General features: G+C 36.0%; 2 protein-coding genes across 3 annotated transcripts in view; both read right to left on the minus strand.

Annotated features, from left to right (window-relative positions):
• Nucleotides 1-14451, minus strand: part of ADGRB3 (adhesion G protein-coupled receptor B3) — an 800758-nt gene that overhangs the window by 547787 nt on the left and 238520 nt on the right. The window lies entirely within an intron of this gene.
• On the minus strand, nt 5980-6446 carry LOC103069053 (anaphase-promoting complex subunit 11). The gene has a single exon (XM_007467819.1). The coding sequence runs from the start codon at nt 6359-6361 to the stop codon at nt 6107-6109; it is 255 nt and encodes an 84-aa protein (XP_007467881.1). The 5' UTR covers nt 6362-6446; the 3' UTR covers nt 5980-6106.

A 14451-nucleotide genomic window follows, 5' to 3' on the forward strand; every position in this document is an offset into this window, starting at 1 on the left:
CCTCAATATCTGCTTTGGCTCATTTAGCCTAAGTTTTATTGAATATAGGAATTAACTAATACCCCAAAATGACTTGGATGGCGCATGAGCTAAAATTTGTCAAGGCCTGATCACAGTTTGAACTCAGAAAAGATGCACATTGAAAGACATTCTCTGATTTAGTCTGCTAATATTTCTCAGTACCTAAATACATAAAGTACCTCAGAAAACCAACGGCCTTTGACACAAGACTCTTTCAAAATTTGAAAATAGCAGATTCAGAGAGATAGAAATATTATGATCACAAGGAAGCAAAAAACTGAATTCTGAGGACATTGAGTAAGAGGAACACTCACCAGTGGTGTTCCCTTGTGGGTTCTCTCCCTCCCCCCTCTTCTCCACCTTGCCTGCTGCCCTTTAATCTTGACTTTAAACAAGTCAATTACAAGAAGGAAACTAAGGAGTTTAATTTAGATGAGTCCAAAAAAGTCTTGATATATTTACTTTTAAAGAATATTCTGGATCTTAATTTTACTTTTCTTAAGTATATGTGTATACATATATATAATCTAGTTTTTAAGTGATTTAAGCTATTAGAAGGTGAAGCTAATAATTTTAATAATCTTTAATAATAATTTTTAATAATCTTTATCACAAAACTGTTAACTCTGTCACTTCCATTAAGGACAATGCTCAGTGTGTAAGTTTTTGAGAACTCATATCTCATTTAATCCTTATTAATGCATTATTATATTATTGCATCCCATCTTGCTGAATAGGAAACTGAGTTTTAATCCAAACATTGTAGCTCTATAGCTATTACAGTTAAAGTAGATGAGAGCAAATTTGAATACTGTACCTTAAATCGCCTCAAGTTAGAGGATATTTGCCTCTGCAATCATGTCCCTTTTACAACAATCATACTTGCGTAGAATTCTTAGATGATACAGCTTTTAAAATAATAATCTGAACTTTTATTATGCCAATATAGAGAGTTAAAAATTGTTACAAAGGTCTCATCATAACACTACTACAAGGATAGGAGAACTTTAGAATTTTTAGTAATATAACATTTTATACAAAAAATATGCATTGTAGTCTAATTATGCTTGATTTAATTGGCTTGCTTTTGCAACTGGCTTTAGTCATCAATATTTGATTTATATACTGGCTATGTGATCATAACGAGCTTTAGAGCAGTTAATCCATTCATTTTTATTTCTGTCATTCTCTCTCTGGTGCTCTCTTTCTCTCCCTATCTTTCTCTCTCTCTCTCAGTAATAAAACAGTCTGATTTCACTTTACAGGTACGATGGTACACATCTATAATTTTGGTTCTCTGGCATATATTTACTCCTATATACTTATTCTCCAAGTGAAAATTCTATTTGCTCTGGGGAACCACATTTACTTCTGCTTTCATCATGTGGTTTGGACAAGGCTGATCCTAGCTCTGTCCTCCCGGAAGGTGCTGGGGTGAGGAGGATGGAGGCCTGAGACCCGGGCACATCCATCAGAGCCTACTTCCTAGTGATGACAAGCTCAGGGGTGGGGATGGAGCTCAGGCTGAGGCAATGAAAGCCCTCCCTGGAACTTCCACTGATGTCACTGGAAAGATGCATCTTTAGGCTTTTCCTGCCAGGGGTGCCAGCCAGGAGTGGTGGAAACCTGCTTTGCCACCAACTGGAAGAGAGTCACTGAGAATGAAGCCAACCAAAGGGAAAGCAGAGAAGAAAGATGGAGAGTCAGATTTCTGAGCACCTGGGTCCAGTCAATAAATAAACAAATCCTTTCTCTTCCTTAAACTATTTTAAGTAACTCATGCAAATGAAAGAATCCTGAAAAAAACTGAAGTGGTCACAGAATACACATACTTTTGTATCCTGGAGAAGTTAAAGGATTATCCATTACCCCATATTTGGATCTTTAGATACCTTCCAAACTTTCATTAATATAAACAGCATAGCAATGAACATCTAAATTGTGAAGGGTTTTCTATGGTTTGGATTATGTCTATAATTTTTTAGATGATTACTGGGTAATGAGAATTATTTTTTACAGTTTTGCCAACAATCCATCGAAGTTATTGCAAATGCTTCACCCTCAGCAAAATGATTAAATTTTTTAAACAGGCAAAATAAACCAGTCTTCTGGACCAAGTAGCTATATATAAACATGGCTTTAATTAAGTTTCTCGAAATTTTATCTCTAATAATACCAGAATAAGCACTTAAAACCCTGTGAACTTATAAGTCAGGATAAAAATAATGAAATGTTTTCCAATAAGCACAAGGATCAAAGAATATAAACCACTATTTTAAAAGTTACTCTAAAAGATTTTCTTGAATATATTAAAATCTAAATGGAGTAAAATAAAAGAGAGAAATTTTGAGCTTTAATATGATGAAAAGTTACAGCAACAAGAATTATAGTCATTGTGGAAAAGCTGACATGATCCTATGTGAAAATTAAACACTCAAATTCCACTAAATATCACAGATTCTAGTCATTTCTTTATTTCCTAATGAAGTTGGTCATATATGGCCTGATCTTGATTAGGTACTTGAATAGTGAAATAAAATTACTTGACCCCAAGTTTTAAAAAAGGGAACAAGATTGAGCTGTCAACTTTGCAACAAAATTTACCTTTTATGATGATTATTCTAGTTAGCAACTAAGATGGTCTACTAACAAGAAGTGTTGCTATACATTATTTTTAAACTGTATTTTCCTGTTTCATCTCTTACTATACATCAATGTAAAGTACTTTTTCACAAATGAATTGCGAGGAAGGAAATATCTTCTTATCTTCAGTACTTCAGAAAGAATATTCGGATATGTCTAATTAGCTAAGACTCATTAAAATTGGGGATGTGCTCGGAACAAAGACCCCTTAGGAATATCCATTTGGAAGACTTCCCCCCCGCACTTCAATGAAAGCATGATAAGTGAAGAAATATCAGTAAAAAAAAGATGATGGGCTTTTTATGGGGATAAAGTAGTCTTATGTGGACAGGAAATATTTTTTATCATTCCAAGTTATGAGAATGTTCTATGGTTTGCTTAGGGATTGTCTTGAATCTAAATACAAAGTATAATAAATCCCTAATCCTTTCTTTTAAACTTATGTATTATTTTTCACCATATTTTTCTAAATGGTGGCAACTTTCTACGTGTATGTATAACTGTTCTCAAACGCTGCCACCTAAAGTTTAAAGTTGGGCACAGCCTAATAATGTCTAGAAACCAAAAAAGTACAGAACCTGAAGATTCACAGAAATCTAATCATCTTATTATATCCAAGTGTTAATTTACACATACACTTATCTACCTGAATGTTTTGAAGAGAAATATAGAAGTAAACTATTAAATATTTAATGAATATTTAATCAATGACCTTACCAAATAAAAAAGGTAAAATAATCAAGAATGACTTAAATATGCACCAAAACACTACTACTACTACTACTACTACTACCACTACTGAAAATTAAAAAGATGCTTTATGGGTCATTTTACAAATTAAAATGTTTGAAGTAGTTTTTCTGATTAAACATTTAAGATTATGATATAGCTAAATGAGACCCATTTTTGTCAATGCATTATTGGCTGGTTATAAATTGATATTTCTAATTTTGAGAAAAGGTCAGTAAAATCCATCATGCAAGCTAGTTAAAACAACCAATAAAAAGCAACCTTGGCCATACGTAAAAATACTGAACACACTTGGCCTGAAAATATTTTGCAGAAGGCAAATGCCCAGGTCAAATCCAGATGACTACGGTATATCCAGGAAAGACAATACTTAAATGTAACTGTTAACCTACCTAATGATTTTATAATGGTGCTTTTAGTAACCCACAAGAAGAATACACAATACAACACAGTATTCTTAAACTTACGCAATGTTATATGTCAATTACATCTAGATAAAAGCTGGAAAAAATTAAATTATGTAAACTTACAATTAAATTATATTAAACACAAAAGAAAATAAAGAACAAAGCAAAATAAACATTTTGCAGTGTTTATTCATTACTTCCCATAAAGATTAACATTATCTGGAAAATTCTGGCCAGCAAAAAGTTATTCTAGGAATAGACTGGAGATAATTCCCTGGAAGAAAAATAAATCATCCACCTGTTGACACCATCGAAAACCCTTTGGTATGATTATATATTTATCAAAATCTTCTTCAATACTTTCAAGTCCCAGGCACTTGCTATGAAGGCATTACATAGTGTCACCTTTAGAAATCAATAAAATATTGCTTTGGCTTTTATACCTCTCTCTTATGAATTTAGTTAAGACGGGTCTGTTTATCAAGGATTGATCATCCTTGGTAGAATGATATAGTTTGGCTTCAGAAGCCACAAAGAAGGCTCTGCAGACTCCACCAAGAAAGACACAGTTCATGGAGGGAGTCCTACACAAACAGCAGGTCACCTTTCTGTCGGATGTCTTTTTAGCTGTGATTCATCGTGTGTCTGTGTATAGTCATCTCAAGACAGGAAGGTCCTTGAAGGCAGAGACTCTCCATTTGGTTCATTCGACCTCTAAGCTCTGGTATAGTCAATACATATTTACTGATTGAATGAATAAATGCATTGTTTATATTTAAAATTAAAATGTATACAGTTGTTGATTAAATCAGATGTGAATGGAAATAAGTTTCAAATATAAAATTTTACAAATTCATATCCAAAATAACTTCCATGAAGCTTCATTCTAGCTTATGCTTTAGCACTGAATAGAAAACATTGATAAATTAATTTCAACACACAGTGTATGTACAATAACAGTGCTTGTAATTTTCTTGGGCAAACATGGTACACATTAGTAAGCTTCTCATTTGAAATTTTTTTAAAAAATTAAAACTGCTTGTCTAATAAAATATTCTCAGAAAAATTTTCACTTATTAACACCAAAATCATTTACTTGAAATAAGGTAATTTGGTTGTATTTTTTAATGTGATTAAAATAGTATCAACATAGTTAATACTTAAAATATGTTAACACTTTGGAACTCAGAAAGCAGAGACTCAAATCCCACCACCTTTCTGCTACTTCAACAAGATACTCAATTTCCTTAATCCTTAAAACGGCAATAATAATACTTGTAAACACATAGGAATGTTGTGTCAGTATAATGAAACAAAATAAAATCTGAATAAATGATAGGCATGCATCAGGAAGAGGAAAACACCTGGTAATTGACTTGAGCTCTTTCCCATAGTTATAAGTGAACATGTGCCCTTGTTGCTAGATGTGGTCCTAGGACCATGTCATCAGCTGGGGGAAACCATTTGTTTTATGTGCAATGGCTCGCTTTCAAGCTTCCCATTTAACCCTAACAAAAGTGTCAGCTGATTTAGGCAAGTATTGATAAGAAAAATATCTAAGATCCAATATTTTTTTTGTTTTGTTTTACAGTTTTGCTTTGGAAGAAAAAAGAAAGAAGCAAATAAAACATTTGTACCCACACTGATGCTTGCAGTGGGTTGTCATCAAGGCACTGCTGTCTGCATCAGGACCAGTTATCGTTAACACCCAGGCATTCACTCACAACATGAGGCATCGTGGGACCAAGCTTGCTCCTAGCATATACCTTTGCTCCACTTAATATAATATTCAGTCATCAACCTACTTTACTTATGACTCCTTAATTCAGATTTATGAACAGCAAATGTACTATGTGAATCATGATCACAAAGTCATGAGACACATTCATGGATGGACAGATTAACTGAATAATTTAATTGCAAATTCCATGAAAGTCACTAATAGTTATTTAATACATGGTCATCAATGTTAATAATTAATGGACAGTTGCTTTATTTGAATTTCAAGTATGGAATTCCACTAGGATCTGGCTCTATACATATGACTTACTAAAATATTAATACTGGCCTCCTCAATGTTCCTAAAATCATATGGTTTTTGTTTAAGGTACATAAAGAGCATTTTCTGTTTTTTTTTTTTTTTTTTTTTGGGAAACGCAGCTCCAGTCCTCGTTTCAACCCTGTCACAGCCCAAAGGGGACTGTCCCAGTGGAGACCATGGCCAACCAGAGCCAATGTGGGGGTGGGGCCGCCTCAGGGCAAGGGGGGAGTAGGGCAGTGCAGCCTCACTCCTTGAACTTCCACTCCTGGCGGCACATGGGGCAGTGCTGCTGCACCTGCTGTGCGTTGAGCCACTTGAGGATGCAGTGCATGTGGAAGCAGTGTGAGCACTGGCCCCACACCAGCGGGCAGTCGTCACCTGGCACCTTGCAGTCCGGGCAACAGCCATTGAAGGCCATCCGGCAGATGCCGCAGTTCTCGTCGTTGGCCACCCAGAGCCAAGTGGCCACGCCGTTCCAGCACTTGATCTTCACCTTCATGGCGCGGGAAGCCTAATCGCGCGCTGCCCCAACCGCCTTCAGCTGGCAGCGCCGGCGCCGCGTGGGAAGGTATGTAAACGACTGCGGCCGCAGCCCGGCAATTCTCAACGGCGCCCGCCGAGCCCCTTGGCCCAGCGCGCACGCGCCGCCTCGCTCCTTGCCGACGCCACCGACCCACAGCCAATCCCATAAAGAGCATTTTCAAGTTTGCCTAAATATGAGGCTTAACATAGTGATGCGTAGAAAGCTAATTCAGGGCATAGGGAAATTTTTATTTATTATTAACTTTCTAAGAGGCCGGGGTGTAATCCAGACTAAATGCTCCTTGAGGTGGGAATTTTAAAAGGTATATTTAAGAGTTTATGGTTAATAATTCATAATCCATAATTCATAGTTTTGAAAAATTTATAGTCATAAGAGTCAAGCTTGGAAACTTGAATGTTACCTGAAAGTGTAATAATAAATTATGAAGGTACAACATGTTATTTCCCAGAAGGTCATGTTTTAAGAAAACAGTTACAGTAGCAATACTTATGTGAATTCATACATTTTTATATTTGCCGGAAGCAGCTTTAAAAACAGAAGCATTTATTATCGGTAATATTAGCCCACCTATCAGAAAACCCCAACATTATAAACAATGTCACATGGCATAAAAAATATGCACAGGCAGCACTTCCGAAAGTCAGATCTCAGAGTCGGTACCTACTGTGATGTGTGGAATATTAGCATCCAGAGATCTTCAGTCTGGAATCACTAGATTTATACTATTTAACAACCAATATAATTTTAGAGCTTTCATTTAATATTTAGGATTTTCTGAGTTATGTTAACTAATTTGGAATGAAGAGAGAATATACGCTAAGTTTTTATAAAATAAAAAGGTCCTTCAAAACATACCGAATTACCTTTAGAGAAATGTAATGTAAGCATTTTGAATATTTAATACACTTCCTGAGTATAATGAAGTTATCATTCCTTCATACTCCCCTCACTAAGAATGAGCATTTTATTAATATTTCTTCTTTGGTGAAGAAACTTGGATCTTGTAAGATCTTGTACTTTTCACTGTTGGAATTCAGTCAATAATCTAAGGTTGAATCTTACACATTTTTACTTCAATGTTATTGAAAGCAGCAATTGAAGTCATTGGTATATCACAACACTTCCCTCAGGGCACACAGAACCTTGTCCCCCTGCCCCGCTTTCTCAACTTTCCTAATTTAATCCTTACTGCTGATGCAATGACTCCTGTTTTACCACTGGCACTTACAGCACCCACATCTGTTATCCTAAATGTTGCCCCAGTTATTTCTTCTCCAGGGATTAATGGCATTACATCCAGTGGATTTTCATTAGCCTTCAGAGAGAAAAATACATGAAATATAGCTGTAATCCAAACTACAATCTTACAAAGGGTAGCCAAACCTAAAACCAGAAATGATTAGAAATGATTCACCTGCAGTTTAGAAATGATTTTCATCCATTTTCTTTGCTGAGCCTGATTCAGAATTACACAAAGCTAATGCATTTACCATACTACATTTTTTTTAAAAGACTTTTTGATGCAGACCATTTTTAAAGGCTTTATTGAATTTGTTACAGTATTGCTTCTGTTTTATGTTTTTTTGGTTTTTTGGCCGCGAGGCATGTGGGATCTTAGCTCCCCGACCAGGGATCGAACCCACACCCCGTGCATTGGAAAGTGAAGTCTTAACCACTGGACATCCAGGGAGGTCCCAATCATACTATATATTTATGCTACATATTTTAACACATCTTGAAGGATTTGTCACAATTTTAGTCATTGCAAACTCTTCATTTATAAGTGGCTAGCTCAGTTCTTTTGATTTCTAGCAATGCCGTTTTCCAAAAATCAGCATGTCTTCCAGGAGCTAAGGACATAGAGAAACACATGTAGTTGTGGGTTTGTGGAAACTGGAGAAGGATCAGTATGTAGCCATTAGGTAAGTGCATTTATGAGTTCAAACACCCAAATATTCAATACATTTCTCTCCTAAACTCCTGTTCTTTAGGAATATATATATATATAATATTTATAAGTATTTATTTATATTTACATATATTTTGTGTTTGTGTGTGTGAAATGATCCTAGAATGTTTGAGCTTCTTCAAACCAACAATAAAATACATTAAAATTCTAATTATGGTCCTAGAACTTGTCAAAGTACCTCCAAATGGGTCACCAATACAGAACCACTGTGTCTTTTCTGTTCAGAGCAGCTAAGCACGAGGAAGCCCTTTTGAACTTATATTCCAGGTTACACTTAAGAGTAAATATAGCCACATAAACCGTAACTTGATTACAGTTTTTATGGGTTCGTTATTGCAAGAAGTAGATCCTTAATTCAATGATAAGGTAAAATAAATCCCAGGATTAATAAAGAACTCATTCTCAAAAGCATTTGACCAATATTTTTGATGTATATTACATACCAAAGAGTAAACACTGACAAAGCCTAATTTAGAGACTTTAAACATTCTATATAGGAGAATTAAAGAAAAATGAAGCTTAAAAAATATGACAGACTTTCAATCCAACAAGTTGATTGTTCTATTTCTTGTTTTCTCTTCTCATATATTTCTTTTTAAAAAATCCCTTTCCTAGTTGTTTCTTCTGTTCAAATCATACCTTCCCAACAATTGTTTTCACCTTCTCCATACTTTCTTTCTTTCTTCCTATCAGTAGCAACTTAGCTATTGCATTATTTAAAATAAATAACAGGTTGCTAAGTCAGTACACAGTAGCTCTACAGGCAAACAAAGGCTATTTAAGGCTGGTATACACTTATCTTCAAAAAGCCTCTCATTTCCTGCAACCTGACAGGAATCATTGGCTGCTACAAATTCTGTAAATATTGCCTTAACTGAATTATAGTAAGCTTTCTAACTGCTATCCAAGTGTCAGAGCCTCACACATATGGATATTTATACCTTTTTTTAAAACTACTGTTTTATTGGAGTCTAGTTAATTTAGAACATTGTGTTAGTTTCAGGTGTACAGCACAGTGATTCAGTTATATATGTATATGTATATACATGTATATACATATATATATATCTATTCTTTTTCAGATTCTTTTCCATTATAGGTTATTACCAGACATTGAATATAGTTTCCTGTGCTATATGGTAGGTCCTTATTGTTAATCTATTTTACACATAGTAGTGTGTATATGTTAATATCCAATTCATAATTTATCTCCCTTTATTTATACACCTTTTATTTATATGAAAAATACAGCAAGAGAAAGTTAATTTATAAAATGTAATTGAAATCATAAAATTAGTTATAATCATTGAAAATAATTATATTTGTTATATAAAATCTTGGCACAAGTTTAAGTATCAGAGTTGATCTTAGGAAGACACAGATCCTGTCTAAAGAAGAAATAGATTAACTCTAGTGAAATACTATTTACTCCATAAAAAGGTTCTCTCTTGCTTTTTAGGTAGATTTTAGGGTGATTAAAACAAATTTAATTTGACAAGAGGGTAATGGGGGGTCCCACATTTTGATGAGTATGACATATGTCTAATAGATATCTGTTGAAGACAAAATTTTTCCTTCATGGATGACACCTCAATGTTTTCACCTGTGAAAGATGGGCTAGATCAGGGGTCAAAACCTCAAGTATCTTTGGAGGTTATGCAGGTACTAAGTTGTGAAATGTACTGTTTGCAAGGCCATGGGGATGAGGGGGGTCTGTGGAAACTTGGAAGAGACACACCCCTCTACAGGGCTCAGTTGTAGACTCAGCTTCACCTGATGGCCAGACAAGCCCAGTATATTTTCAAGCTGATTTCGATTTTTCAAAATAAGCTGAGAATCAAGATGACTCTGTGAAATTTCCAAATATTTAAAATATTAAGGAGGCCAAGCACAACTGTGGTTGAAAGCTGCCTATGAGTCACCATTTGTTTTTTTCCAGAGCCAGTGCCCTAAAACTCCCCTACAATACCCATATGGCAGTGTGTTTAGTGGTCATTTCTCATGGGAAACTCAAGGCAATGATGTCACTGGTTTTGGACATACTGTGAAAATCCTGTGGCTACTATATCAAGAAAGATGAGTTTGTCTTACACTGCACAAGAATATTGTTGCTTTCGAAAGCCCTGTGTGTGTGTGTGTCTGTGTGTGTGTGTGTGTATCCCTTACATAAATTTGGATTTTAAAATAGCTCTTTATGATTTTCCTTATGTGAGAGTGATTTCAGAACTCTAAACTAATTGAAAACTTAGATACTTTTTCTTATTTTCTTTATATTGGGAATATTACTTTTGCTTTTACATTGTATTCATAAATGGAATGATCTAGCTGACTTGACTATACAAATATTGTTTACTAAGTTTTACTGTCAGCTATTATTCTTTGCATCATAAACGCTCAATTTGATCTTTGATTTTCCTGCATGATTTCTCTCCTTGTTTCCAGTCTAGAAAATTTAAGCTTCTATAGATATAATTATCAACCTAAATTTGAAACATGCATATGGCATACTCAAAACAACTAAAGATATTCCTTAAATTTTTTATTGCAGAAAAATCTCTCTGAAATCTCTCTGTGGTTTTAGTCATAGTTAAAATTATAAGTATATAAAGAACTATGTATGTCAACTATAAGCTATTCACATTTCTGAAAGGACTATGAATTTGGGGTTGTTTTTCCTATTCCTATATTTAGCAAGTGAACGATAGATGGAATTAGTAATTGCAATGATAAATGCATAATAATTGAAATGCAAGCATCTTGTAATTAGTTTCTCTCTGATGAACTTTAGCTTCCGGTTGACTGCTGAGAAGGATAAAATCTTTGAGGTTAAACACATTAGTTTCGTTGGTATCTTCTGCAAAGGATTCATTTTGCTTTGAGAGGCATCAGCAAAACCAAAGCATAAAGTTTTAGAGCTGGATGGGATGCTGAGATGAAGTTCACACAAACACACACACACACACACACACACACACACACACACCACTATCTGCCAGTCTTGTCTCCAGAGTTATATTCAGTGTATAAAATACTTCTCGTTACTAGCCTTCCAGGAGTTTGTATTATTGGATCGCAAAGCTGCATGTCATCACACATTTGGCATATGCCTACACAGAAATATTGCACAAATGTGTATTATAATATTTATTCAAAACATCTCAGAGAATGATAATAATAGTTATCAAGGTTATGACAATTCCTTAACTAGATTTTCCAAAATAAACCTAAAAATAGCAGCATTTTATACTCACTTAAAAACAGGCATTTGGAGAGCAAGGGAAAATAAATGTTTATTTTAAATGTGCGTTGTGAAACTACTGTATAATTGCTTAAGCCAAATTTTGTGGCTTTCATTTACAAATTAGATCATTCTGTACAAAATGATACGTGGTCCCCACTAGGAACACCATCCTAGATGTAACGGCATGTAAAGTGGGACTAGTGCCAAAATTGGACACAAAGAATTTTTAAGCAACTCTTCTTTCTGAAGAGAGGTGCCTGGAAATTGGAGCCAGATCTCTTACCCATGGGTCGCTAAGAATCAAGAGAATACAGAATCCCTCCTTATCTCTATCTAGTAAATAGATGGGGGAAGAGCACAGGTGGAGTGAAAGTGGCTACATCTTGTGAAAATTTGATGCTACCGCTAGGAGGCCATGGTGAAAAGGAGGGGGACTCCCATGCTGTTACATGGCTGGACATCTGCTGGGGTAATAGATTTACTCCTGTGACTCAGGCCCTCTGGTCAAAAGAGAACTGGAGAGAGACAGCAGGGAGGGTGGATGGAGGGGGTAGGAGTGGCCCCTACATGCCACATATACATGTTTGGTAGAGGAAGGTGTCCATGGACCACGGGGACACGGAAAGCGGACAAGGACTTGAATCCTTCCGCTGGCAGCCCACGCAGGATGAGCCTCCATCCCCTCGATGAAGGGACCCCTGCGGCTGGAGGGTGTCCATACTCCACGAGGGGTGAGGGCTAAGAAGGCTGCAGGGTCAGTTCCAGAAGGATCTCCCACTCCCACACTAGGGAACTGAGCCGCAGGAAGGACCCTGCAGGACCCCCCCCACCATGAGACACCAGTATTTTGTCCTATCATCACAGAGAAGGTGGACCCTAAGAGTGAGATGGGGTGAAAAAAGGCAGACCCTTCCCTTACCACTCCAGGCCCCTCAGCCAGGGCCAAGATTGTGCTTGGAAAAGTAGAGAAAATGAAATATTAAGCAAGTTTGAGAACTGAATTGGGCTTTTAATAACCAAATTCATTCCCAAGAAAAATTAGCAAAATATCCAAAACGTTGTTAAGGGATAGGAAAGGGTCTGAGGACAATTGTAAGGTTAAAGAAGAAGAAAACAAAAAAAACCCACCTATTTTAGATTAAACTTCCCCCTGAGTTAAATGCCTCAATAAACTGGGGTTTCAGCAAGACTCAGGTTACTTTTGGTCTTTATTCTATTCTATTCTTTGAATCTACACTTGGAGAAGAGGTAGATGAAACTAGAGGTGCAAATAATTCTGCAGACCAAGATTTATAGGCGGCAGGCAAGTTCATCATTCCTTCAAATCCTTCAAGAGGCCAAAGATAATAAAAACTTAGGGTATATTGTTTACTTTATCAATTGGAGTCAGAGCCTAAGAAGACTAAGAAACAGTCCCGCTCTAATCAACACCTCATTCAGACAGCACTGGCACTATTTATCATCTAGCGAACTAATAACCTAACAACAGCCAACTATCTTCAGAAATCTAGTGTTTCAAACCTCAGGGCCTGAGTAGATGAGACTGAAATAAAATCTACTGAGGTTTTAACTGAAGCCAAGAGCAAATGAACTGGCTAGTATCTTGAGCAGAGAAGATGCTGTCTTCACACACTTAACTCTTCACTTATACTAATTAGGATTAATGAGCAGAAGCATAAAAAGACTCCAAATAATGGTGGCTTAAACAAAAGAGAAGTCATTTACTTTGTCCTTAATTTGGGGGTCTCTGTCAGCTTCCCACTTCATCATCCTTAGGGTGTGACTCTCATCCTCTCCTCACCAGGGGAGGGCTGTGCATTCTAAGCAGTTGGATAGAGACAGGCAGAAAAGCACACCGCTTCCTTTAAGGCTGTGTCCTGAAAATGGTACAATTTCCCTCCATCTCTTTGTCCAGAACTAAGTCACAAGGCTGATCCTTCCCAGCTGCTGGGGCCCAAGTGAAGGTGAAAGTTCTACTACAGTAGAAGGAGTGTATAGGGGCCAACTAGCAACCAGCAGTTACTAACACATACATCACTTTTATGACAAGCTTAACTAGACATAGATAAAGTCATATCTAGGAAGTAACTAATCGTATATTCTGGACAGTCCAAATAAGTATTACAAACCCATGCACTAAGCTTTATTCACACAAGAGACCTTATATCCACACTATTAGTTTTTACCCTGATCAAATAATTTTGATCATATGGTACAAAGCCCACAGTTCAAGAGAAGCAACCAGTTATAAGAACGGAGAGGAGATGAAAAAGGAAGACATACCAGATTATAATGAGCTCTGGTAGCCCAAAAGCAAATGTAACTAAGAAAAAGACACAACTCAACAGCACAGAGATCTAGAACATTTAGTATAAGGTATATACCATTCACTCATTATTTTACCCTACAAGTATCCCTGGAATAATAACCAAGGCTCATTATGAGCTTTCAAAAAAGACTGGGCTCTTTTAAGGAAGGCAGGGTTGAATGTAATGCAGTTTTGGAGTGGCTCAGTTAAGCTGCTTTCTGTGCTTACAGACAATAATCACCAGGCATTTCAAAGACTCAGTTATTCAGAAAAATCCATTCTCCATATAAGCCAGATATCTGAGAGTTTCACTTTAATGTGTCCCTGTGTGCATTCTTAAGTGTGTTCATCAGTAAACAGCTTTTATGTTTTTGGACATACAGATTTTTAAAATGTGTGAGATTATAAATTGATTGCCTTACACATAAGGAGGATTATAAATTTTATTGAATATCAGTAACTAGGCTTCATAGTCATTCTAATAGATATATTCATTTTACCCCGAAACATTATAACTTGTCCTAATT

This window comes from Lipotes vexillifer, unplaced genomic scaffold, assembly GCF_000442215.2.
Source record: "Lipotes vexillifer unplaced genomic scaffold, Lipotes_vexillifer_v1.1 scaffold133, whole genome shotgun sequence".
NCBI classification, from domain to species: Eukaryota; Metazoa; Chordata; class Mammalia; order Artiodactyla; family Lipotidae; genus Lipotes; species Lipotes vexillifer.

Excerpts from the sequence above, each read along its gene's own strand:
- LOC103069053 (XM_007467819.1), bottom strand. The coding sequence starts at position 6,361 with ATGAAGGTGAAGATCAAGTGCTGGAACGGCGTGGCCACTTGGCTCTGG.